At 46.4% G+C, this 25,697-nt stretch overlaps 2 protein-coding genes across 51 annotated transcripts in view; both read left to right on the forward strand.

The window, feature by feature from the left end:
* LOC126279005 (microtubule-actin cross-linking factor 1) overlaps positions 1 to 25,697 on the forward strand; it is a 485,047-nt gene that overhangs the window by 188,005 nt on the left and 271,345 nt on the right. The window lies entirely within an intron of this gene.
* LOC126279007 (uncharacterized) lies at positions 21,257 to 24,343 on the forward strand. The gene is made up of 2 exons (XM_049979386.1): positions 21,257 to 23,311; positions 24,048 to 24,343. The coding sequence occupies exons 1-2, from the start codon at positions 22,830 to 22,832 to the stop codon at positions 24,172 to 24,174; spliced, it is 609 nt and encodes a 202-aa protein (XP_049835343.1). The 5' UTR covers positions 21,257 to 22,829; the 3' UTR covers positions 24,175 to 24,343.

Below are 25,697 nucleotides of genomic sequence, written 5' to 3' on the forward strand. Positions count from 1 at the left end.
TCTCATGAAATTAGGACATATGGCACTGCTGTCCTCAGATGGGGATGTTAAGCTCAGTGCGCACCCCATGTTACTAAGTAGGCTGTGTCCTGGCACTTGGTTTCACTCTGTCCCTTCTGTCATTATCATCAACAACAAAATCCATCATCATTCAACACAAAAATTATGCTACACACACTTCACATGTATCCGCAAGGAAAGGGGCCAATGTGTGCAGAGGAAGGACACAGTTTCCATGAGATATTCCAGCCAACAATGACATACTACATTTACATTTTTATGGTCCCAAACTAATTCAGGCTGCTTTTCTTTATGCCAATGAACAGTTTTGGCAGTCTGATTTCGGAGTGTTCAGTCCTCCTTTGGTTCTGCTCCTCAAAGAATCATAAGCTCTTGTGAATGCACCTGGATGCTGTCAGATTGGTCATGTGCGTGGGGGCGCACATTCCTGTAACATATGCGCGTTGGTGATGGTTGTAAAATACACCAGTGCCCTGTAAGTGTCCACATAATGAAAACTGTCAGTGATTAATACTAGGTGAACATGGAGGGCATCTAGACCTTTGGCAAACCCCTCACCCGTTTCAGTTGCATAATGCCTCATTGTTAACAAACCATATCAGTTGTCTTTGTGCAATGCTAACTCCCTGCAATAGCATAGATTGTGTGTTTCACATAAAATGGTAATAAATAACACCAGTTACTTTGACTGTTAAAATATGTGGCCCTAAATATATTTTTTCTCAAATTCCTGGCCATAGATTGAAAACAAAGAGAAACTGATGCAACAGTTGTAGGATCAAGGAATTGGTCGACGTGTTGTTAATGTGGTAATTTATCAGGCTTGGAACTTAAATAGTGGCAACTATTTTATCACAACCAATACCAAAGAGTTACATGTTTACACCTGTTACTGTCCTTCAAAGTAGTCACCAGCGTTGTGTAGAACCCGTTGCCAGCGACGTGGATGGTGTGTATACCGATAGCAGAGCCTGTTGTGCTGATAGTGCGAATGGAGCAGTCTACTGCCTGTCGAATCTCTAGGAACAGTTCTGAAGCGAATGCCACAAAGTGGTTCCTTCATCTTTGGAATCAAATCAAAGTCACAAGGACTTAAGACTGGGGAGTAAGGTGGATGGTACAGTGCTTGCCAGTCCCATCAACCGAACAGAGAAGCCAAGCTTGTGCTGTATGCGCCCGTGCATTGTCATGCAAAATGATGGGTGGGTTGTGCAGGAAGGGTCGCTGCCTCTTTCTCAAAGCTGGTCACAGGTGATGCTCCAAAAAGGAACAGTAATACTGTGCATTGACGGTCTGCCGTGGAGGAACGTAATGCGTTAGGATAACACCATCACAGTGGTACACGAAAATCACCATGACTTTAGATCGCTCCATTTGCACCGTCAACAGAACAGGCTCTGCTATTGGTATACTACACCTTCCACATCGCTGGCAGTGGGTTCTACACAACGCTGGTGATTACTTTGAAGGACAGTAATAGGTGCAAACGTGTAACTCTTTTGTAATGGTTGTGATAAAATTGTTGCCACTATTTAAGTTCCAACCCTCGTATTATTGGAGTCTGTGTAAATCCCACTTCATCCATAAATATAATGCAAGCTGTCAACTATTGGTATATAGTGCACCACATTAGGGGGGAAAAACTGTAATCTGGCATGGCAATCTTGTGGCTTGAGAACGTCCTTATTTTGGAAGTGATGTGATAAAATGTCAACTTGTGCAGAATTGAATACACAAGAGCCTATCTGTACTTCTGGCAGCTCTGATTCTTGGCCCACCTGTTTCAATATAATTTTCTGCTCATTGCAAGAAACAATCCTCTGCAACTAGCATGCAAATGGTACAAGGCCTTCTGTGTCCCTTGTCCTTGTGAATGATCCTGTGTCTACAAGTTGCCCATCCAATACAATGTCTCTATTTCCCCCTGAATATTAGGACTCCATATCACCATTTGTATTGTTCTCAGCTTGTTGAATCATTAATCTTGCTCTTATGCCATCACAACCCCAAAACTGTACATTTGGAGTGGCTGATACAGGAGACCATTGTAAGACTTGTGACTGACAGTGGCATCACAGTCGAAGGACTAAGAGCAGAGACAAATACAAGCAGTAAGAAAAGAGTGATAAACCTCAACAGGAAGACTGTCTACTCCACTGAGTACTTTAGTTCTTGTCAATAGTAAAATGGTCTATAACTCGACAAGTATTTGTTTCTGGACATATGTTTACAGTACTTTCTTCCCTATTTCGCCCACTACTACTCCTATAAGAACACTGGCCACTTTTTTTGTTTAAACACGATTGTGGATTAATTTAGTTTTAAGTGGTAGCATATGTTGCAAGTCTTGAAAACTGGGCATGGTGGAGAAGCAGGAGTTGTGGAGGAAATACTAATTATTGAAGGTTCTACTTTTAGCACATTTACTGTGTGTAACTGTTGGCAGTATCACAACTGTACATGTCAAGAACAGTAACAAGTCTTGAAGCCACTTCAGCCTCAGTAAAGGACTTGTCTTGGCAGTGCTGTTGTTGTTGGTCTTTAATATTTGCTCATATTAAGTGAAAATGTTTGTTCGTGACATGCAGCCCTAGGAAATGCTTTCCTATCTGACTGTAGAAGAAAATTTGACTCTGAGGTGGAGAATACTAAAAAGTAATCATTTCATACTTAAAGCATACTGTAAGTCAGTGTTCATCAAGGGCTCATTCTCTTCACCAGGATGGGGGTGGGGTGTGTAGCAATGTACTCCAACACACAGCTCCTGGAATGTGTTTTGTGATGGACTTTGCCTTTTTCCTTTCAAATGAAAGTTCAGTCATTCATTGATAGAGAAAATTACTAACAATGGAGGGGTTACTGACTTCTTTTTTCCAAACAATGTGAAAAAAGAGGATTAACTATTTAATGCCGAAGGTGAGATGCTTGTCAAAATCACGAATCACGTGGAGCTACTCTATTTTTACGAACTGCCATTAACTTGGTGCAGAATTTGGCTCTCTGTATCAAAATGACAGCAAAATGGGAACTAGGTCACCCTGCTGATGACTGAGAGTTTTTGTTGAGTTCATTCCAGTGCAAATGCGAAATTGTTATTTGTAGCCCCAAACATAATGAAACTCAACATTTGTGCCAAGGTGAGATTTGTTCTCATTGCGGGAGAGTGGCAAGTCTTGTTGCAATGGTTTGTACTATCAATAAAATCAAAACTGCCAGAAACAATTTGCTGGTCACACATTTATGTTCAAAGGGTGGCGGAGCAACTACATTAGAACCATTTACTTTTATGTGGTTTTTTAGAAAAGATTCTTTACAAAAACATTGAATTGATTTCTTTCTTTCACTGATTAAATGCAGTATCCTTTCTGCTATGCTCTTGCAATGCTTGCTAAGCACACGTAGCTTGTGTATTATGATTTGTTGTAACGTCTCAGCAGTGTCCACTCTTGTATCTGCACTAAGCCACTTTCAAGATTTTGTTGTCAGTAAATTATCTTTCCCCGATTACTTCAAGAACTTGGTTAGTTTGAAGAATGTGCGAGATGTTGTAGTTATATAGGTTAGCTGAAATAAATTGGTTTTGGTCTGAGCCTCGTTTGATTCTTCAAAGCAGGTGGGTTATACATTATTGGCTTGCTGGGCCTAATGTAGCTTCACCAGAGCCTCATTTGCCATCACTTCTGGGGTTTTCTGTGTGGCCTTCACAGCTAGCGTGGCAGACTTGGGACGCACACAGTCCCCTACATCATGCTGTTGCCTGTCTCCTACAATGTGGACAAAGGATGAACTTGTGGGCCCGAAAGACTTCCAGGAAGAGTCCTAGAATATGGACAGAATCTGGACAAAGACCAATTGGAAGACCATGAACAATATGGAGAGATCAGGACTGCAGTCAGACGTACTAAATGATAGACTGTGAGAGATAAGAGAAGTTTGAAAATGGCTCTGTGAATGACCTGCATATGCAGAAACATTTCTACGTCTAAGTCTACATCTACATCTACATCTACATCTAGACTCCGCAAGCCACCTGACGGTGTGTGGCGGAGGGTACCTTGAGTACTTCTGTCGGTTCTCCCTTCTATTCTAGTCTCGTATTGTTCATGGAAAGAAGGATTGTCGGTATGCCTCTGTGTGGGCTCTAATCTCTCTGATTTTATTCTCGTGGTCTCTTCGCGAGATATTCGTAGGAGGGAGCAATATACTGCTTGACTCCTCGGTGAAGGTATGTTGTCGAAATGTTAACAAAAGCCCATACCGAGCTACTGAGCGTCTCTCCTGCAGAGTCTTCCCCTGGAGTTTATCTGCCATCTCCGTAACGCTTTTGTGATTACTAAATGATCCTCTAATGAAGCGCATTGCACTCCGTTGGATCATCTCTCTCTCTTCTATCAACTCCATCTGGTACGGATCCCACACTGCTGAGCAGTATTCAAGCAGTGCGCGAACAAGTGTACTGTAACCTACTTCCTTTGTTTTCAGATTGCATTTCCTTAGGATTCTTCCAATGAGTCTCAGTCTGGCATTTGCTTTACCAACGATCAACTTTATATGATCATTCCATTTTAAATCACTCCTAATGCGTACTTCCAGATAATTTATGGAATTAACTGCTTCCAGTTGCTGACCTGCTAAATTGTAGCTAAATGATAAGGGACCTTTCTTTCTATGTATTTGCAGCACATTATACTTGTCTACATTGAGATTCAATTGCCACTCCCTGCACCATGTGTCAATTCGCTGCAGATCCTCCTGCATTTCAGTACAATTTTCCATTGTTTCAACCTCTCGATATACCACAGCATCATCTGCAAAAAGCCTCAGTGAACTTCCGATGTCATCCACAAGGTGAGAAGTTGGTCCACGGTTATGATGTTAAGACCAAGGTCCAGTCATCACAGTGGAAAAGAAAGGTTCTCCTAGACCATTAAAAGCTCGTCAGGTGAAATGTCGAAGCCGTGGTGATAGTTTTCTTTGACTTTGACGGATTAGTTCTTCATGAATTCGTACCACAGGGACAAACTTACAGTCGACGGTACGATAGGGACGTGCGGCGACGTCTGCAATAAAATGTGAGCATGAGATGGCTTGAAATGTGGCGAGACAATCCATATCTGTTGCGTCACCATAACGCACCTCCTGTTGGTGCGTGACACAGAATCACTAAGCTGCCTCATCCTGCACACTCTCCAGACCTGGACCCTGCGGACTGTTCTTTTGTTTCCAAAGTTGGAAACCCCTTTTAAAGGACGAAGATGAGCAACGATGGACGAGGTAAAAGAAAATTCGCAGACGGCGCTTTGCGCGATCCAGTAAGCGCCGTACCAAGACTGCTTCCGGAAGTGAAAACGGCTTTGGGAGCGGTGGAGGAGAGTATTTCGAAGGAGATCGTGCACAATAAGTAAAAGGTAAACGTGGGCGAAGTTTCGGAATATTATGAACATATATGTAGAAAGTTTGTAACGTTTGTTTTATGTAAAAAGCTTTTGAGTTTTTATATAAAAAAATTAGGAAGCATTACTTTCAGCACACGCTTTTAAATCTTACAGGTGCGTATTCTTGTTATCTCGGGACACAGTTGATTAACGCTGAAATTGAAAAACGTGTGTTTTTACAATGTTGCGTAACATCGCTTCATCAAATTTTTAAAGTTTAAGTTATGAAAAAAAAAAAAGATCACCGTAAAATAGGGAAGTTAATCACATATTCAAAGGAATATTGTCGCCACGGAAATCGAGGAGGGGCGTAGCATAAACATTAAGATTCTCAACGTACATATTGAACGGAATAAAATTTTTATTGTTAGTAACAAAAAGAGACGCTGAATTTTATTATAACGTAACGAACTGATCAAAAGAAAAAAATGTTTGACCGAAGTGTCTACAATGCAAGTTCGTCGTGGATCACGGGCTTCGACGGAGCAGCATCAGCATCTTTGGGGGGTGGGGGGGGGGGGGGGGGGAAGAATGTGTGGGAAAAAGACGTGCCCTTACGAAGGCGATTATTTGCATAACAAAGTTTTTGTGAGAGACATAAGGAATCACTGGCGTGAAGGAAAACGTATTTCTCAGGTGACGTGGTGGTGGTATTTTTCGTACCACATTGATAGGAGAAGAGTTAAATGCGTCTATGTGGCATTATCTGCAACGCTCTTTCATTCCAGATGTATAGTTTAGTATCACTCTCCTGCAGAATTAGACTAATTACAGCGTACACGTAACGACATTCTTAGTGACATGGGTTTATTATTACTTAGATAGTATTTGGAATATACTCGTGAGTTAGGAAAATTTCTGGTGATTTTGGTACCGGAACACAATTCCATGGAGTTAACGTTGGAGTAAATTAAACCTGCGAGGCCGTATCGGCAGTACCCCATGATACAAGGGATGACAGCTGACAGGATGCTATAGGGCTTCAACGCTCGGGTCACGGATAGTAGTTCTTCTGTCGAGCGATCCGCTGCATGTTGTTTGATTCTCCGTGTACGTGAGGAAAATACGTGTTGTCGACTTCCGCTTTCTGGGGCGATTCTTTCCGCCTTGTTTGTGTGGTCGACTGCAGACTTCATAAATCATTAAAGCCTGCATGCGAAAACTGGCCTCGTAGGGTGCCACGTACCTCTCTCATCCATTAGCGAAGCCGGTTTCTTTCTTTCTGGGTCGCCTTTACCAAGCTTCGTCTTTTCATATCGAAACTGTGACCTGCAGTCATGTAGTACTCTGTTGTTAAAGTTGGTTTTATCTTAAGTAGGTTCTGATAAGGCTCTTACAAAATGAACGTACGCTCTGACGCCACCACCAGCTGTGTTGAATAATTTGTAAACACGTTTGCAGAGGGAAGTTTCAGCTTAGCGCTCGGTGTGCGCCGTTTTAGTATTACAAGCTCTGCGATTATCCCCATAGTTCCTAAATTAAAAGGCAACTACAGTTACCTCTAAAGCGGTCCTTCTAATTCACGAAATTTGAGGATAGTTACTTACAATAGGGCGCGAATGCCTCCTTTCCCCATACTTCTCCGGCTGAAATTGGCATTCGCCTTTAATGTTGCATATTTCGTTGGCACGCCAAATTGTAACATTCCTCTAGTTCAGGTATGAGCATGCCTTGCGAACGAATAACTTTGATGTAGATGAACTACCTAAAACGATATACGAAAATGTGTGCCGAACGGAGATTCGAACCAGAATTTCCCGCTTATCGCGAGCGGACGCCTTACCAATTGAGCTATCAGAGTTCGCTCCTCGAATTAATAATCTATGTGAAGAAATATATAGGTGTGTGACATTTGGAAGCTTGGGTTGGTCCGGAGGACGTGGTCGGATAACCCAAGTGGTAAAGCCACCACTCGCGATAAGCGAGAAATCGGGGTTCGATACCCCGGTCCATCGTAGATTTTTCATGTGTCGCTTTATGTTGTCCATTAATAACCACAGTTAAGTTGAATTTCAGGAATACATTTCAGTATTGGAAACTTTAATTCGTCATTAAGTATACAGCTTTATTTTAATCGCTGCGCTTGTGATTTCGACTGTTGGTAATTTAAAAAGTGGAATAGATGGAGTCGCGAACGATGGCGGTCGAGTTCAAGCTTGTTCTGCGCAGCTACGTCACGTATCCTTCGACAGCCAATGATCGCTCTGCTATTACGATCAACAAACGTGATCGTAACGAATTGTTTAGTGAATTTCGGTTCCATTTGTTGCGAGTCGTCATCGCTGATTGTGCTGGCAAGTGATAAATTCTGCATAAGCAAGCGAGAGCACATACATTGCAGGCTTTCTTCAAGAGGAGAGCACCCGCAAGCGCGAAGTGCAACCATCACTGAGAATCGTCAACCATGCAGTCCCCGTCCATGCCTCGGCATGCGCGGACCACCATCGTTCGTGGATCGGACTACACGCACGTGATAAAACTTGAATATCCACTGGCATCCGTAAACATTTAATACCGTAGCCAAAACAAATCAAACAAACAATCCAATATTTACATCCTAACCACAAATCTCAGCAAACCATCTGTTGCAATATGAAATATTACACTGAGATTCGTGGATATGCTGCGAAAGTGTTACTGGATTCATCAGCGTGAACTACGTTGACTGTGGCATGAAATGACTGTGGCATGAAATGTCTGTGTCATGAAAAGTCTGTGTATTCCGGAGTATAAATAATTTTTTTACTTGTTTGTGGACACCAAATTTTCCACTTAAGAAAGGACCAACGTTCCATGACGCAGTGGCGGCGGTTGAAATGAAATTTACAAAGACGAAAAAAATTTCCTCCAAACAATTACTTCTCTCAATTTTAATTTACATTCAGTGCTGCTAACGGGCCGGCACAATATAAGAGCACACCTGTTGCTTCAGTATTACAATAGTTCTAATGGTAGATTTTAGATTATTTTCTCGCGAAATGCAGAATACGCCGTTTAGGCTAGTTTTGTTTTGGAAACCCAGCATTTATCGTGAAAATAAAGGACCTATTACACTTCTGGAGTGTCTGGAGCTACGTTCTACATGTGGAGTAGTATTCCGTATATAAAGATCTCTCCGTCTACGAGTCGAGGTGTTAGCTTTCTTGTTTAGTAACAGATTGAGTAGTGAGCGATTTCAGAGCCACCATGGGAAAATTGGTGTTTTCTGGCTCGTCTTAACAGGCTTGCACTACACGCATAACATAGATCAATAGTACAGCTCGAAAATTCATAAACTTTACTCATCATCCGATGTTTAAAAAAGCACAAAAAAGGTGCATGCCTGGAAACGGAGAGGTCGCGGGATTGAATCTCGGTCGATCTACGGATTTTTCAGTCATCGATTCAACCTTGCCGTCACCTCTGAACGATGTGAGGAGTCGCTGGAAATCACACGTGGTTCGGATTCCACGCTAAACTGTAGGACCCCATTCCTTAATTGGATAACTGGGGGTAGGTTAGACACACGCCGAAGTGGCGTCTAATTGAAAGACTTGCACGAGGCCATTCACCCACGAAATTACTATTATATCGCGACATCGAAGCAGAAAAAAAGAGGAGAGGGAAGGACGGCAACAAGACAAGCCGCGAACTTGGTGGTGGTGGTGGTGGTGGTTCTTCTCTATTTCTTTACGCTTCAGTGACACATTTTTCTCAACAGTGGATGCCTTGACGGAGACGTTGTTGTAGAAGTTTACATTTTGGCTGTCGAGGAAACGTTCTAGTTAGATATCCCAGAGAAACAGGTAGTGCCAGTGTGTCCTGTGCTGCATGAGCTTGGACGTTGTTGAGCGAAAACACTATTCGACTTTCTGCAACCTTTAGTCTTCAGTCTCGTTCGTTTGGAAATTTCGGTAGTGTGCTTCGGTTACGATTTGCCCGAGCATAATCTGTTAGCATTGCCGTATCCGATAATGGTCGGGTCTTCACCTCTTTCGGGAACGGCGAATCCACGCGTTCCATTGCTTGCTTTGATCATCTGTCTAGGGGTAATAGTGATGAACACCCAGCACTCATTCATGGGGAGTAGGCGCCTACAAAAGTCATCCGGATGGTCGTAACTCAGGTTTAAAATCCACATACTGCCTCGCTTCGGCGATCTTTCTGAGTGGGTGTGTACCGTTGTGGAACCTGCTATTTTCAAAATGTCATGCAAACTGTTGAAAAATGATCCTGATCGATTTTTAATTTTCTCATTATCTCCTGAATTGTGAGACGCTGGTTTTAAATCTGAAAGTCCTCCACTTCATTTCCGATTTCTGGTTCTTCGCAGAGATGTGATCTGCCTCTGTCGTACGTCGTTCAGACATGTTTGACCGCTGGAAGCGCCTGTGTCACCGAGCCAGTGTGCATTGTTGCCGTATACTATCACATCCATCGTACGTCTATATTGCGAACTATATACGAACAACAGCTGGTTGGCTGGAAGTGGTGGCTGTCTGAGCAGTTGAATGCCAGGTAAAGTAACAAAGGTCCTTATGTGTGCAGTAGCAGACGAGTGGTGTAGCCCATTCTTTCTGAAAACGGGCAAGGGCGACTGTTGATTGCGATGCGCGCCGCTGAGTCGCGTGGGTTGACCTCGGAGGCGTCGTGAAGTAGGCCGCGCCCCCGTCCAGCTCCAGCGCGGCTTGCACAAGAGGTGAGACTGGAGTCGCCGGCAGATTGTGGAGGCGCGTGCGCTGACGTCACGCTGATGTAAGGCCGCCTAGCGACGGCCCCTAATACAGCGCCAGCGGCCGCACCTATTGTCCCAGGCAGCGTGCGTGGGCCCCCGCCGCTGGACCCGAGCTCCAGAAGACGTCGTCACATCGGGGTTGGAGCCCAGTGGGGGCTGTATGGAAAGAGACACGGGTGGCCTACATCTGTCGTCATATAGTGTTGTTGTGGTATATGGTCCGAAGATTGGTTTAGTGTTGCTTTCCATGTCCACGGCTCTTCAGCTCCGTAGGTCCGTGTGCTTTTTGCTTCCCATACTTCCTTCCATTATCAAACTGACAATTTTCTGAGGCCTCGGGATGAGTCCTATCAACCGATCCCTTCTTTTAATTGAGTTCTGCTATAGTTTTTTTTCCCCCAATTCGATTCAGTACCTCCGCATTTGTTATTCAATCTGTCTAATCTTCAGCATTCTTCCGTAGCACATAATTCAAAAGCTTCTGCTTTCTGTCCTTTTTGTCTGAGTCACTTATCTTTAGAGGTCTGCGCGGATAAGAAACGTGAAATCCGCATCCGGAAGTTCGTTATCCGCATCCGCATATATTTAAGTTTTGAATGAGTGAGTAACAGTAAAAGACAGCAGTGCTTAGAATTATCGTATTTAATGACATAGTTATTGTTAGGGTGCCATTTCTGCGACAACTTAACTACTTTTTATATATACTAAGATGGTATCTGTTCATTCGGACATGTCTGAAAGAACAGATACCATCGGTGACCATGCAGCTCGTTAGGATCAAATTACCATGAAATGAACACCCTTAGTTGCTCACAGGCGTTGACATACGCCAACGGGGACAGATGAAAATGTGAGCCCCGACCGGGACTCGAACCCAGGATCTCCTGCTTACATGGCAGACGCTCTATCCATCTGATGGTAGACAGTGGGCAGGTTTGTCACCCACAGAGCACTTCACAGACAACACAAAAGACACGGTCGCGGAAACGGATTAGGCGCAGGTCTCTCGGGTACAGCTACGTCGGTCGTAGCCAGGGGCTGAGGACAACAGACATCCGCTCTACCCGGGCCCTGCGAGATTCCAAGAATGTCAACAGACTTGAAGTTTTCAACTAACATTGCAACAAACGTACTGGGCAGATGCCTTGTTCATTATTCGCAGATGACCCGCGGATATCCGCGCCGGTTGCGATTTTATCCGCCAAGTAACAAATACCGCGGATATCCGCATCCGCGCAGACCTCTACTTATCTTCTACATTTCACTTCTGTACAAGATTACACTCGAGGCAGATACTTCAGAAAAAACTTCTTAAAAGTTAAACTTGTTTACTTGCATGTCTGTATTAACAGACGTTGTTGACAAAAGGCGGCTGTCCGAAATTACAGCCATAAATAGGTAAAACATCTATACCTGGCACAGCTGAAGCCAAGCTATTCGCATTCGGCAAATTTATTTCGAAGTAATTTCGGACGACTGTCTTTCGTCAGCAATCTGTTCATCCAGACATGCAGGTAAATGTTACATGCCGAGGCGGGCAAAAGATAACATCGTAGGTTTCTTTTGCTCATAGAATCCTTATCACTGGTGAGGGAATACAGAGTATAGCTGCCAGTCTACATTTTATATCCCCTCTACTTTGGTGATAGTCACTTATTTTTCTGCAGAAATAGCGATTCTTTTAGAATCTCATTCCATAAAGTGTTCCCCTCGACATCACCTGATATAATTTGGCTACATACCATTACTCTTGTTTTTGCTTTTGGTGATATCCATCTTTCACCCTCTTTTCAAGACGCTATCTATCGGAACACCTGCACTTACAAGTCATTTGCCGTCTGTGGCAGCTTTTCAGTGAATATCGATAAACCCCAAAATTTATGTAATCTTTCTGGACTTTCATTGCCTTTCCAAATTTCTCTTTAGTTTCCTTCTCTTCCAGCTCAGTGTACAGATCGAATAATATAGATTATAGGCTACTGTCTCTTTTCAGCTATTGCTTCCCTTTCATGTTGTTCGATTATTATGAAGTGTGTCTTACATGGTGCACTTAGCAATAAACGAAGTAATACAACGGAACAGCGAGAACACATTAGGCGGAGTTTCATAGCCCACTGCCTACGTTAGAATACCACAATGACCCCTAATGCTACGGCTTCCATTATACTTGCCAGAATAGGGGGAAACTCAGAATCGAAAGAGCAGTCAGGCGACGGGATCCTATCTCTCCAAAACTATTCTGAGCGGTTCTAGAGGACGTCTTTTTGATCTCTAAATTGGTAACCACGATAAGACTTCCTAGTGGAACGTATTTGAAGCTCTTTCATTTTGCCGGTGATGTACTGTTTGTCTCTAGTGCGGATAAACTTTCACAAATAATGAATGTTCTTAATAGAGTATGTTTAGAAGCTGACTGCAAAATCGAGTAAGAATTAAGTCCAAAATGATGTGTAACCTATCGAAGAAAAAAAAGTGTAAACCCTTAATGAGGTGATAGAACCAGTCGGTAAGTTTTCTGTTTGCTTATTTCACTGGCCAGCCAGCCAGTGTCAGCTGCCATGCATACAAGGATGAAGAAAAAGGAAAAAAAAAAGGTCCGCTATGGTTTTGGTATAAACAGGATTTTCAAAACGAAGCTCCCTTTGTGCATCAAAAAGGAAGTTCGCAGTCGATGTACGTTACCAGTTTTGTCTTATGACTGTGACATGTGCACTACAATGAAACCTTAATAGATGTAGCCGGGATATATAGCTATGCGAATGCAAGGTAGGTAGACCAAACAAGTTCTGTTGTGGATAAGACAAGACAGAGGCGACAACCGGATGGAAGGTGGGTGGACAACATTAGAAAACTTTTAGGAGCAAGTAGTGCGCATGTAGGTGAAGATCGCAATGAATATTAACGCTGAGAGGAGGCGGTTATTAGTGTGGACGTCGAACGGTTAATCTCCGTTTTCAGCAAATCCTTACCTTGGTCATCTACCATCCATGCACCGAGAAATGGAATATGCGTAATTTTCATCGCGCGATTGTTTGAGAGGGTTTCCATAGAAGCTGGACAGGCGAGGACGCCACAGCCAGCAGTGTTCGCTCCGTTTCTTATCTGACAGGGTCCGTTAGAATTTGAGGACACTGGCGTTACTGACAATATTGCGGAATGCTATTTATTGACGAATCGGTATGACGAAACTTGAAAAAAATTCTTGGTCGCGAGCCCAGTAGCGACGAAAAAGCTTTAAAAAACGTGCGTCTGTGTTTTAGTAGTAGTATCTGTACGGACACTCCTATGTAAAGTGGAATACACCACTAGGTGCCACCCGAGTCCGACTGCCAGAATGAAAGGCGGGGGGAGTATTTTGCTGTCAGTAGAGAAGCAATAACGGCAGAATGGCTGGATCAGGAGAGCTCAGTGGCATCGTACGTAGATTAGTCATTGGATGTCACCTACGTAACAAGTCCATCAGGGACACTTCAACGCTTCTAAGGTCGATTGTGAACGTCGATTTCACTCAGGACCCCAGCGTCAGTCACTACCTGCCCAGGTTTCGGCTCTTACGAAAGGGCTGCTATTCCTCCACAGACATTGTTCCATAAAAACACCAGAGAACTGCCGGATATCAGTAACTTCCTGCCACGATATTTCGGCGCAGAGTCTTCTGGCCATCTTCAGGTGAGTGCCACTGTAGTAGTATGGAACAATCAGTACGCCGGGAAAGCTTTAAACTCCACAGACATTCATTGGAAGTGTCCCAAGCAAAGTTCAAGCTGTTATAAGGATGGAAACACGCCTTATTCATGTCCACTGACAGGTGTCCGGGTACTTTCGATCAGGTAGAGTATACCTCTATATAGGGCGCTTGAATATGTTTGTTCATCAACTCCAGAAAACTGGTCAAATTACCGAACGCAGTCGTGTCTCGATTAAAGCAGTCTTCATCCAAGTCTAAAAATCCTAGTCTACATCTACATCTACATTCATACTCCGCAAGCCACCCAACGGTGTGTGGAGGAGGGCACTTTACGTGCCACTGTCATTACCTCCCTTTTCTGTTCCAGTCGCGTATGGTTCGCGTGAAGAACGACTGTCTGAAAGCCTCCGTGCGCGCACGAATCTCTCTAATTTTACATTCGTGGTCTCCTCGGGAGATATAAGTAGGGGGAAGCAGTATATTCGATACCTCATCCAGAAACGCACCCTCTCGAAACATGGCGAGCAATCTAAACCGCGATGCAGAGCGCCTCTCTTGCAGACTCTACCACTTGAGTTTGCTAAACATCTCTGTAACGCTATCACGGTTACCAAATAACCCTGTGACGAAACGCGCCGCTCTTCTTTGGATCTTCTCTATCTCCTCCCGATCTGGTACGGATCCCACACTGATGAGCAACACTCAAGTATAGGTCGAACGAGTGTTTTGTAAGCCACCTCCTTTGTTGATGGACTACATTTTCTAAGGACTCTCCCAATGAATCTCAACCTGGTATCCGCCTTACCAATAATTAATTTTATATGATCATTCAATTTCAAACCGTTCCGCACGCATACTCCCAGATATTTAACAGAAGTAACTGCTACCAGTGTTTGTTCCGCTATCATATAATCGTACAATAAAGGATCCTTCTTTCTCTGTATTCGCAATACATTACATTTGTCTATGTTAAGGGTCAGTTGCCACTCCCTGCACCAAGTGCCTATCCGCTGCAGATCTTCCTGCATTTCGCTACAATTTTCTAATGCTGCAACTTCTCTGTATACTACAGCATCATCCGCGAAAAGCCGCATGGAACTTCCGACACTATCTACTAGGTCATTTATATATATTGCGAAAAGCAATGGTCCCACAACACTCCCCTGTGGCACGCCAGAGGTTACTTTGTCTGTAGACGTCTCTCCATTGATAACAACATGCTGTGTTCTGTTTGCTGAAAACTCTTCAATCCAGCCACACAGTTGATCTGATATTCCGTAGGCTCTTACTTTGTTTATCAAGCGACAGTGTGGAACTGTATCGAACGCCTTCCGGAAGTCTAGGAAAATAGCATCTACCTGGGAGCCTGTTTCTAATAATTTCTGCATTTTGCGTTATTTAATCATTAAATAGAGGGCCACGACCAATTTACTCAACTGATATTGTCACACAATACGTGCTTCTTCGTACAAATTGATTCGTTCGTTATACTTCTGAATCGAAAAAAGAACGTCTCATTCTTCGAACGAGTGTCAGGATACTGAACAGTTGAACGACATAGTATTTCAAAACTGTTAAGGCTTCCATGGCCAATTGGACATATTGTGTGTTGCTTCTGTTTCAGGTGCTTTGGGTGACGTTTGTTTTATAATTTTTCTGACATTTCGCCAGCATGAGTGGCTTCACGCCCGATTGTTAGTCGTGGGCTGGACAGTGTTGTTAGAGAGACGGGGAGGGATGTTTGGTTGGGGGTATTCCTTTCTTGGAAAGTGTTCATCGTGGTGTGCGAACAACGTACTCATTGAAAATGCAGTTCACGGTTGTGAATAAAATTTGTGGAACTGACTGGCGCGACCTTTCGCCTTACGACTTAAGTGGCTACCCCCGAATACTGCGAAACCATTCCAGAGGCATGGCGGCCAGCCAGATGCGTGCTTATACGTGCGTGTGTGTTGGAAGGGAGGGGGGGGGGGGGTGGCGGCTCTAGCGACCTCGCTTCCCAGGAAGATTGCCAAACATGGCGCACAGCTCCACGGAGACGGGCGATGAGGAATGCAGGATACCTGACACACGAACTGCTGTCCAAGAAAATGCTATGGTCGGCGCCATCCTCTGCAGCATTTACATCGAGTTTTATCTCCCTAATGCTAATGTTAAGTATTATCTCAGCTGCAGACATTTCAGGAGAAAGACTTTACTTGACAGAATTGTAAGTCGTGAGGAACAGTACGTACAAGTTGAGGCGTCAAGTATGGTTCGTTCTTGTCCATTTGCAGTATTGCCTCTCATGTATTTCCTTCTGCGTATTGAATACTTGAAGGGAACCCAGTTCCCCTTGTGTTAGTAACTTCCTAAGGGACTCCTGTCATTGGATGGTATGTGCGTATGCAAATCGTTGAAGAACCATCGTTGAGTTTAACTAGAGGTAATGAAGAAATAGAGGGGAAAGGTCATATTTCATGCAGGCGTGACCTACCAAAAAGTGACGCTTCCGCTTCTTAATACCCTGTGTGGAAGATGATGGAAAACTCTCATACCTCAAACTTCATTATCCTGCGTTCATATATTGGATCTGTAGCGTCAGTTAAAAATTTGTTCCGGGCCGGGATTCGAACCCGGCGCTCAGTTATTGCGCGCAGACATCGCGACCAGTAGACAACCTGAGCACGCGTACGTACGTGACTCAACATCTTATTGTCACCTCCGATTTGGCTAGAAGTCTAGATTGCGTATAAATGAGAATGTGGTTTCTTACCTCGTAACGTTCTACTTCATAAATTTCTCATCGTAACACACTCTTATTTTGAATGTTCTCCTTGCAGATGTATGCTTAGAGAGAGCGCGTGGTAGTTTGGTCTGGAACAAATGTGTAAACTTGTGATTCTCTCACCCACGTCCACTGAGTGAAACACGGATAGTAATGTACTGATGATTACAACATGTATATCCAAATGATAAATGTTGAAAAAGTCCCAAGAGACCTAACAGTATTCGTGTGCCACTTGATGTCCTCTCGATGGGCCTTACCTCGTTTAGCTGCAAATACCAAGCGACGTGATGCAAATTAAAGCGCTAGATTCTCTTTCGGGAAGACAGCAATTCAAATCCTTGCATAGATTTTCGTGGTTGCCGTAAATCGCTTGAGAGCAACCGCCGGTCTAGTTCCTTTGACAAGAACGCGGTATGTACCTATCCCAAGCTTTTATTCAGACTGTAATGACCTCGTCGTCAACGGGATGTTAAGCCGTAATCTTCTTTTCTTTTGATTACCATGATAATTACACTCCTGGAAATTGAAATAAGAACACCGTGAATTCATTGTCCCAGGAAGGGGAAACTTTATTGACACATTCCTAGGGTCAGATACATCACATGATCACACTGACAGAACCACAGGCACATAGACACAGGCAACAGAGCATGCACAGTGTCGGCACTAGTGCAGTGTGTATCCACCTTTCGCAGCAATGCAGGCTGCTATTCTCCCATGGAGACGATCGTAGAGATGCTGGATGTAGTCCTGTGGATCGGCTTGCCATGCCATTTCCACCTGACGCCTCAGTTGGACCAGCGTTCGTGCTGGACGTGCAGACCGCGTGAGACGACGCTTCATCCAGTCCCAAACAGGCTCAATGGGGGACAGATCCGGAGATCTTGCTGGCCAGGGTAGTTCACTTACACCTTCTAGAGCACGTTGGGTGGCACGGGATACATGCGGACGTGCATTGTCCTGTTGGAACAGCAAGTTCCCTTGCCGGTCTAGGAATGGTAGAACGATGGGTTCGATGACGGTTTGGATGTACCGTGCACTATTCAGTGTCCCCTCGACGATCACCAGAGGTGTACGGCCAGTGTAGGAGATCGCTCCCCACACCATGATGCCGGGTGTTGGCCCAGTGTGCCTCGGTCGTATGCAGTCCTGATTGTGGCGCTCACCTGCACGGCGCCAAACACGCATACGACCATCATTGGCACCAAGGCAGAAGCGACTCTCATCGCTGAAGACGACACGTCTCCATTCGTCCCTCCATTCACGCCTGTCGCGACACCACTGGAGGCGGGCTGCACAATGTTGGGGCGTGAGCGGAAGACGGCCTAACGGTGTGCGGGACCGTAGCCCAGCTTCATGGAGACGGAAGCGAATGGTCCGCGCCGATACCCCAGGAGTGTCCCTAATTTGCTGGGAAGTGGCGGTGCGGTCCCCTACGGCACTGCGTAAGATCCTACGGTCTTGGCGTGCATCCGTGCGTCGCTGCGGTCCGGTCCCAGGTCGACGGGCACGTGCACCTTCCGCCGACCACTGGCGACAACATCGATGTACTGTGGAGACCTCACGCCCCACGTGTTGAGCAATTCGGCGGTACGTCCACCCGGCCTCCCGCATGCCCACTATACGCCCTCGCTCAAAGTCCGTCAACTGCACATACGGTTCACGTCGACGCTGTCGCGGCATGCTACCAGTGTTAAAGACTGCGATGGAGCTACGTATGCCACGGCAAACTGGCTGACACTGACGGCGGCGGTGCACAAATGCTGCGCAGCTAGCGCCATTCGACGGCCAACACCGCGGTTCCTGGTGTGTCCGCTGTGCCGTGCGTGTGATCATTGCTTGTACAGCCCTCTCGCAGTGTCCGGAGCAAGTATGGTGGGTCTGACACACCGGTGTCAATGTGTTCTTTTTTCCATTTCCAGAAGTGTATTATGTCTTTGCAAATTACTACCGGTCCTTCAGCAGATGCAGAAGAGGAGAACGCATTGTTTTGCATGCTATTGTTTTAGACCGGAAGATGAACGAAGATCTGGCGCGCTCTTTCACATCCTAGGACTAATAAGGATTTAGAAACACATTGCACCAGAATAAAAAAGTAAAACATATGCTTGAAAATGGCACCGTCTAGCTACGGCTCTTCACTTGCCACAAACTCGTAGCAGCACAAACGCTACTTATTAATGATCTCTTTGTTTTGCTCTGTCGAACAACATTCTTGGCTTTCGCACGATAAAGTGTTTGTTCATCATCATTCTGTCTCGTTTGGCAATAGACATTGTTGCACAGCGTTAATTGTCAGTGGTTGTGCACAACATCTGCGTACTTTCCTAACTAGAACGAAGGGGTATATTGGGCATGCTGACACTGCACCGTTAATTCTGTTCCTCAGAAGTAAAGGTGACATAAATCCAATTTCTGCCAAATACAAGAGTATTTGTAATGACAAAACACCCCTCCATTTATGGAAGAATGGCGGCAATGAGGCATGCGCCTTTTAACGATCTCTCTCTCTCTCTCTCTCTCTCTCTCTCTCTCTCTCTCTCTCTTACACACACACACACACACACACACACACACACACACACACACACACACGTGAGGAGACGAAATTCTGAAGAGAATGTGGACTCGCGGTTCCGCGCTTTCCCTATATCTCCTCAGGCGAATACTGGGAGTATTCCCCCGACAAGACCACGACAGGTTTCCTCCCACATCCTTATATAACTACGGTATCACTGCATCTGTACCGACCTTGATGTCGGCGGGATAATTTTAATCCTTCCTGCCATTGGCGTGAAGGCACTTCTTTCGCCTTATGTACACAAGCGATCAAGCCGTCTAGTTATTAAGAGCTCGGCCTACATTGAACTCCAACCTTCCGTCATGTTTCGTATTAGTCTTTGTGCATCTACAAAGTAGTTATTTAGCAAAATAGTGAACGGCTTCGCTGTGTCTGCTACATAGCAGGTCGAGAGTCTGCCGCGCGACTGCTACGGTCGCAGGTTAGGATCCTGCCTCGGGCATGAATGTGTGTGCTGTCCTTAGGTTAGTTAGGTTTAAGTAGTTCTAAGTTCTAGGGAACTGATGACCACAGATGTTGAGTCCCATAGTGCTCAGAGCCATTTGACCCATTTTTTTGAACCAGGTCGAGAGTCTACTTAGCAAAGAAAACAATTCATTTGCGTGACACCGTGATAATGCACTTAGTTACGCTGTTAACGAAAATAGTCTCTCACGAACGCGAGTACCAACTACACCTAGTACGTGGTATCCGTAGTGGAAGTCGCGTACCGCAAGTAATTTGTTGTACCGACTCTGATGTTTCCATTTTTTCGCTAATAAACCACTCTGATCACCAGCGAAGTTTTTCCATATTAGAAAAAAAAGTGTGAAATGATGATTACGAACAGTCTTGCTGGAAGTAACAGCGGGTTAAACATAATCAATATCATTTCTCGCTGACAGAATTAGGTAGGAAACCGATGTTTCTGCAGTATTTTCATGTTCCAACGCCCCCGTCTTTATGTCGGCCGGTGTGGCCGAGCGGTTCTAGGCGCTTCAGTCCGGAACCGCGCGACTGCTACGGTCGCAGGTTCGAATCCTGGCTCAGGCATGGATGTGTGTGATGTCCTTAGGTTAGTTAGGTTTAAGTAGTTGTAAGTTCTAGGGTACTGATGACTGATGACCTCAGCAGTTAAGTCCCATAGTGCTCGGAGCTATTTGAACCATTTTAACAATATTTTTAAGTTTGTTTGTGCCATTAACTAAACATAAAGCAACAGATATACATGGGCTGATGATCACAAGTAAAAGGATTGTTTTTGTTTTCTCCTTTCTCATTTTTAGGATAAGGAAGTTTTTTTTTGGGGGGGGGGGGAGGAAATGTGCCCTTGTTCATCTGTTCATTACCAACTACCGGTGTCAGTACGTCGTATTTCTGGAACCACTGGCCGTAGAAAATTATAGGCTGGTCATGACGAGAGGCAGAGGATAGGAAGGTGGCTATTCGTGGAGTATCCGGGTTGTCAGTGATTGTTACCTGTCTGCTCCTGGTGTGCATGTTTCCTTACGTTTCCTATGTGGTGTGCGCGAAAACACACTACGTAAATATTTGTGTAGGCTGTTTGTGGCCTGCCAATTTCATCCTGTTTCCGAGAAGCTTAGTTTTTGAGCTACTTTATTCTCGGAAAGCTTACCAGAAATTTTCAGGAACCGCACTTGACCACAATCTTCCCTTTTTTTACGTGATGCATTTCTTGCCTATAAATTAATGGACTTGTAAATAAGTAAAGTAGTTTATGCTGCTATAATCTAGTTGTTTACGGAGTTTCAACTGGCTGATATTATTAGTGCCAGGTCAACGTTCTTGTAAAGATTTTACGTTGCTGATTCATGTTGGTGGCATTGCCCGGCGTGTATTTTGCCGTTTAGAGTACTAGTTTCTAAAGGATCAAGTGTTTTTCACTGGCGTGGTAATATGTTGTGAGCCGATGAGGTAAATACGACGGAGAATACTCTGCGTGTGTAACGCACGCGCCGGTCGGATACGATGACGATGGCGCAGCCCGCTGCCGGCAGAGGCGCTGCCGTCGGCCTCGGCTGGGAGCGCACGCGGCTGTCAGTCGAGCACGGACCGCGACGCGAGCAGGTGCGGCCGCACGTACTGTGCGCTGTTACGTGAGGCTCCGCCGCGCCTTGCTGTGACCTCGGCAGCCGTCCCGTGTCTGCTTTGCTCTGCTGTGCTGCTGCTGCTGCGCGCGTGAACAGCCCACCCAGTCCGTTTTAAGCGTTCCCTGTCGTCGGCTCCCTCTCCGAAACACTCAGGTGCAGCGCCGGTACAGAGACACGCACACACCCAGCCGCACGCTGCGAATGCTAACTCAACTTGTTAGTCCCAATTGTCCCTCGGCGCTGTGCAAGACGCCGCTGTTTGGCTAGAAATAGCGACTGACGTGTGTGCGCTCGCACCAGTTGGCGTGCCAACTGTTGCGCTGTCCTCGTAACCCACCCAGTGAATGGTGTGCTGCGATTTTGTTAAGTGCACTGCGGCGCCAGGTGCGGAAGAAGAGAAATAGTCACCTTACAACGAAAACATAGTGTTTTGAACGAGTGGTGTTGAAATCCGTGAAACCGTTTCGTACTAATCTGGCGGCTCAACTGGAAGAATATCAGTGCAAACGAACTGACGCATCCGTATGAGGGACAGCTGTTTGTCAGACGCCGGCGAAGAGCGAGACGGGATTACACAGCTGAGCGTGCAACAGACTGCCCCTATGCACCGTGAATGGCAGCGCTTGTTCAGAAGCCAGGGCTGCCGCGTACCAGTTTTCTCGCTACTGGGCGGAGGAAGATGAGGCTTTAGCTGTCAGAATGCCAACCTAGTCCACACTGGTAGCTTAACTGTCTGTCCAGCTTGTGACACATATTCTGTGTTCCGTTCTGTGTTCGGCGGTGCTGCAGGCATCAGAGATTTGCTGCGGTCGCATATGAGAAAAGTGCCGTTATTAGCAATGCTTGTGACTGAAAAACCAGCAGCTTTACCTCAGCACCTCGTGGCTCTTGCGTGAGTTATTTTTTAGTTGTCTTCACTACGCTGAAATAAAAGGTGAATCATTAATGTCCAGGAAGTGACGCTGTTTTACTTAGTGCCGAAGGACGTCTGGCTGTGGCTCGTTAAGAGTAAATTACTGGTCGTGAGAGATAGGAGAGAGGTGCGAAGGCTACGTAAGAACAGTTTCTGTAATTGAAAAGCGTCGAGAAGGGCGCTCAAGATTCTGCTGTCGCAATTTGCCTCGGATGCTCTGAATGGTAGATGTAAATTTGCCAAATGGGCCTTAATGTGAGTGACGTGTGACTCGGCGACCTTCCAGAGCCGCCCACACGACTGGCCGTAGCCTGTATTAGGAAGGCGAGCCTTTTGCGGAGAACTGCGGGCGGAAGTGGGAGGGGGAGGCAGGCCTCCAAAGGCGGCGGCCCGTAGCCTGCAGTGCGGCGCTCTCACCGGCAGCTGCGCGCGTTGTGAGCGACTGGTGCTCCGAGGTTAAATATACGCCGAGTGCTACTGAACGTCCGGACACCTGTTGAACGCCGGGGCTATTCGAGAGTGACTGCACGTGCGACGCAGCGACTGAAGCGGTGGATATCGAATGAGGATTGCGCGGTAGATAAACGTGCCCGTGTGCGTACGTGAGAGTGTGCGCGATGTCGCTGTACCGGTTCGTGCGCGGCGGCCGCCTGTTCGTGGAGGCGACTCGCGAAGGTGGCGACCGCGACGACGTGGCGGCCGGGGGCGGCGCCGGCGCCGACGGCCGCTGCGAGGAGCTGTCCGCCGTGGAGACGCGGCGCCGGCTGCGCTCCGAGGTGACGGGCCGCACCGAGAGCGTGGAGCGCGAGGCGCGCCGGCACGGCGTCCGCCGCGTCACGACGCGCGTGCTGCGCCGCACGACGACGCTGAGCCGCGCCGAGGAGCTGTCGAGCGCGGAGCGCAGCCTGCTGAGCAGGGCCGCGCCCGCCGCCGCGCGCGCGCCGCCGCTGCACGCCGCCCCGCACTTTGCCGTCACCCGTCCCCACAAGGTACACCGTGTACTCCAGCACCGCCGCTCCACCTACTCCCTAGTGCGACAAATGCAGCTTTCGTCTTCGTATATAAGAACCGAGATCGTCCTCCACCGGAAGCTGGGGAGGTCTTTTGCCAGGAGCTGGGGAGGTCTTTTGCCAGGAGCTGGGGAGGTCTTTTGCCAGGAGCTGGGGAGGTCTTTTGCCAGGAGCTGGGGAGGTCTTTTGCCAGGAGCTGGGGAGGTCTTTTGCCAGGAGCTGGGGAGGTCTTTTGCCAGGAGCTGGGGAGGTCTTTTGCCAGGAGCTGGGGAGGTCTTTTGCCAGGAGCTGGGGAGGTCTTTTGCCAGGAGCTGGGGAGGTCTTTTGCCAGGAGCTGGGGAGGTCTTTTGCCAGGAGCTGGGGAGGTCTTTTGCCAGGAGCTGGGGAGGTCTTTTGCCAGGAGCTGGGGAGGTCTTTTGCCAGGAGCTGGGGAGGTCTTTTGCCAGGAGCTGGGGAGGTCTTTTGCCAGGAGCTGGGGAGGTCTTTTGCCAGGAGCTGGGGAGGTCTTTTGCCAGGAGCTGGGGAGGTCTTTTGCCAGGAGCTGGGGAGGTCTTTTGCCAGGAGCTGGGGAGGTCTTTTGCCAGGAGCTGGGGAGGTCTTTTGCCAGGAGCTGGGGAGGTCTTTTGCCAGGAGCTGGGGAGGTCTTTTGCCAGGAGCTGGGGAGGTCTTTTGCCAGGAGCTGGGGAGGTCTTTTGCCAGGAGCTGGGGAGGTCTTTTGCCAGGAGCTGGGGAGGTCTTTTGCCAGGAGCTGGGGAGGTCTTTTGCCAGGAGCTGGGGAGGTCTTTTGCCAGGAGCTGGGGAGGTCTTTTGCCAGGAGCTGGGGAGGTCTTTCGCCAGGAGCTGGGGAGGTCTTTCGCCAGGAGCTGGGGAGGTCTTTCGCCAGGAGCTGGGGAGGTCTTTCGCCAGGAGCTGGGGAGGTCTTTTGCCAGGAGCTGGGGAGGTTTCTCTGTGAGAAGCTGGGGAGATCTTTCTACCAGACTCTGGGACAGTCCTTCACTACAAACTGCGGATGGCCTCTACCACAAGCTAGGATTTTCGTAGACCCATCCACAGCCTCAGCTGGACAGTCGGCCAACAGCCGATGAATATTTGAGATGTAATTGATTACACCTTCAGCCTTATATCTGTGAGCTCCAATCGTCACACGCCCCTCTATTGGCAGATAGTGGCTCTGTAACCAACTGTACCCAGTGCCATAAAAGAGAATAAAAATCTGCGTATACGAATAAGTTTCTTGCGTTGGTGTTGCGTTATCGTTTTAAAAAAAATTAATCCATTTGTAAACACCCTGTTTCCATGCTACAGGGTGTTCAAACGAAGACACAATTATATAAGGTGTTATAAAAGGTGTTGAAGGTAGTCTAGGTAGCCTCCATTATAGGATTACAACTGTATATGACATTCCGTTTTCTTAAACATACAACGTTCACTAGCGAATTTCAGTTCTTACTCATTCTCTCTTTGCAGTTTGGGAGTAGCGTGACCAAGATTCTCACAGTGTTGATTTCTTGCTGTAGGATGATCAAGTTTTTGCGCTAAATGCACGTTTTTGCCTAGCACTAATCCGCGTGCTATTTTGAGAGCTGCCACCAAGGAATCACAATGAGCGACAGGTATATACAAACATAAAAAAAAAGTTTTGCATCACCCAGGTTCCCAGAACTCCTGAAGATAGACGTAGACTGTGGATATTGTGCCATAGACACAGTCCCCTTGACTGTTCAGAGATGGTACTAAACCTTCCCAAAGATATAAAGAGCCATGCACGAGCAGCGCCTATTAGACGGAGGGGGTTAGACAGCCGATCAGTTCCAGTCATTCCACCAGGAAGGAGCTACACGGCTCGTGTTGCCTGTAGTTCAACCGTGCGTAGACAGTCAATATCGTCGTTCGATCGCATCCGCGTTGTTACTTTGTGTCAGGAAGGGCTCTCAACAAGGAAAGTGTCCAGACGTCTCGGAATGAACCAAAGCGATGCTGTTTAGACATGGAGGAGATACAGAGAGACAGGAACTGTCGATGACGTGCCTTGCTTAGGCCGCCCAAAGACTACTATTGCAGTGCATGACCGCTACCTACGGATTGTGGCTCGGAGGAACCCTGACAGCAATGCCACCATGTTGAATAATGCTTTTTATGCAGCCACAGGACGCCGTGTTACGACTCAAACTGTGTGCAATAGGGCGGAAATGATGTTTATGTTCCAACGCCGGTAGAAACTGAAGAATCACAGCGATGTTTATGTTTATCTCTATTCCAATTTTCTGTACAGGTTCCGGAACTCCTGGAACCGAGGTGATACAAAACTTTTTTGGTGTCTGTTTTGTTACTAGGCAATTACGTATTCCTGTGTTAGTGGCAGTAATTATGCCAGTGCAGCATTCGGCTACATTAAATTTGCTTGGAACCATGAAATCTCTCTCTTCCCCTCTATCTATCTAATTACATTTCTGCATTTCTCGTGACTGGACAACG

This window comes from Schistocerca gregaria, chromosome 6 (genome assembly GCF_023897955.1).
Source record: "Schistocerca gregaria isolate iqSchGreg1 chromosome 6, iqSchGreg1.2, whole genome shotgun sequence".
Classification (NCBI taxonomy): domain Eukaryota; kingdom Metazoa; phylum Arthropoda; class Insecta; order Orthoptera; family Acrididae; genus Schistocerca; species Schistocerca gregaria.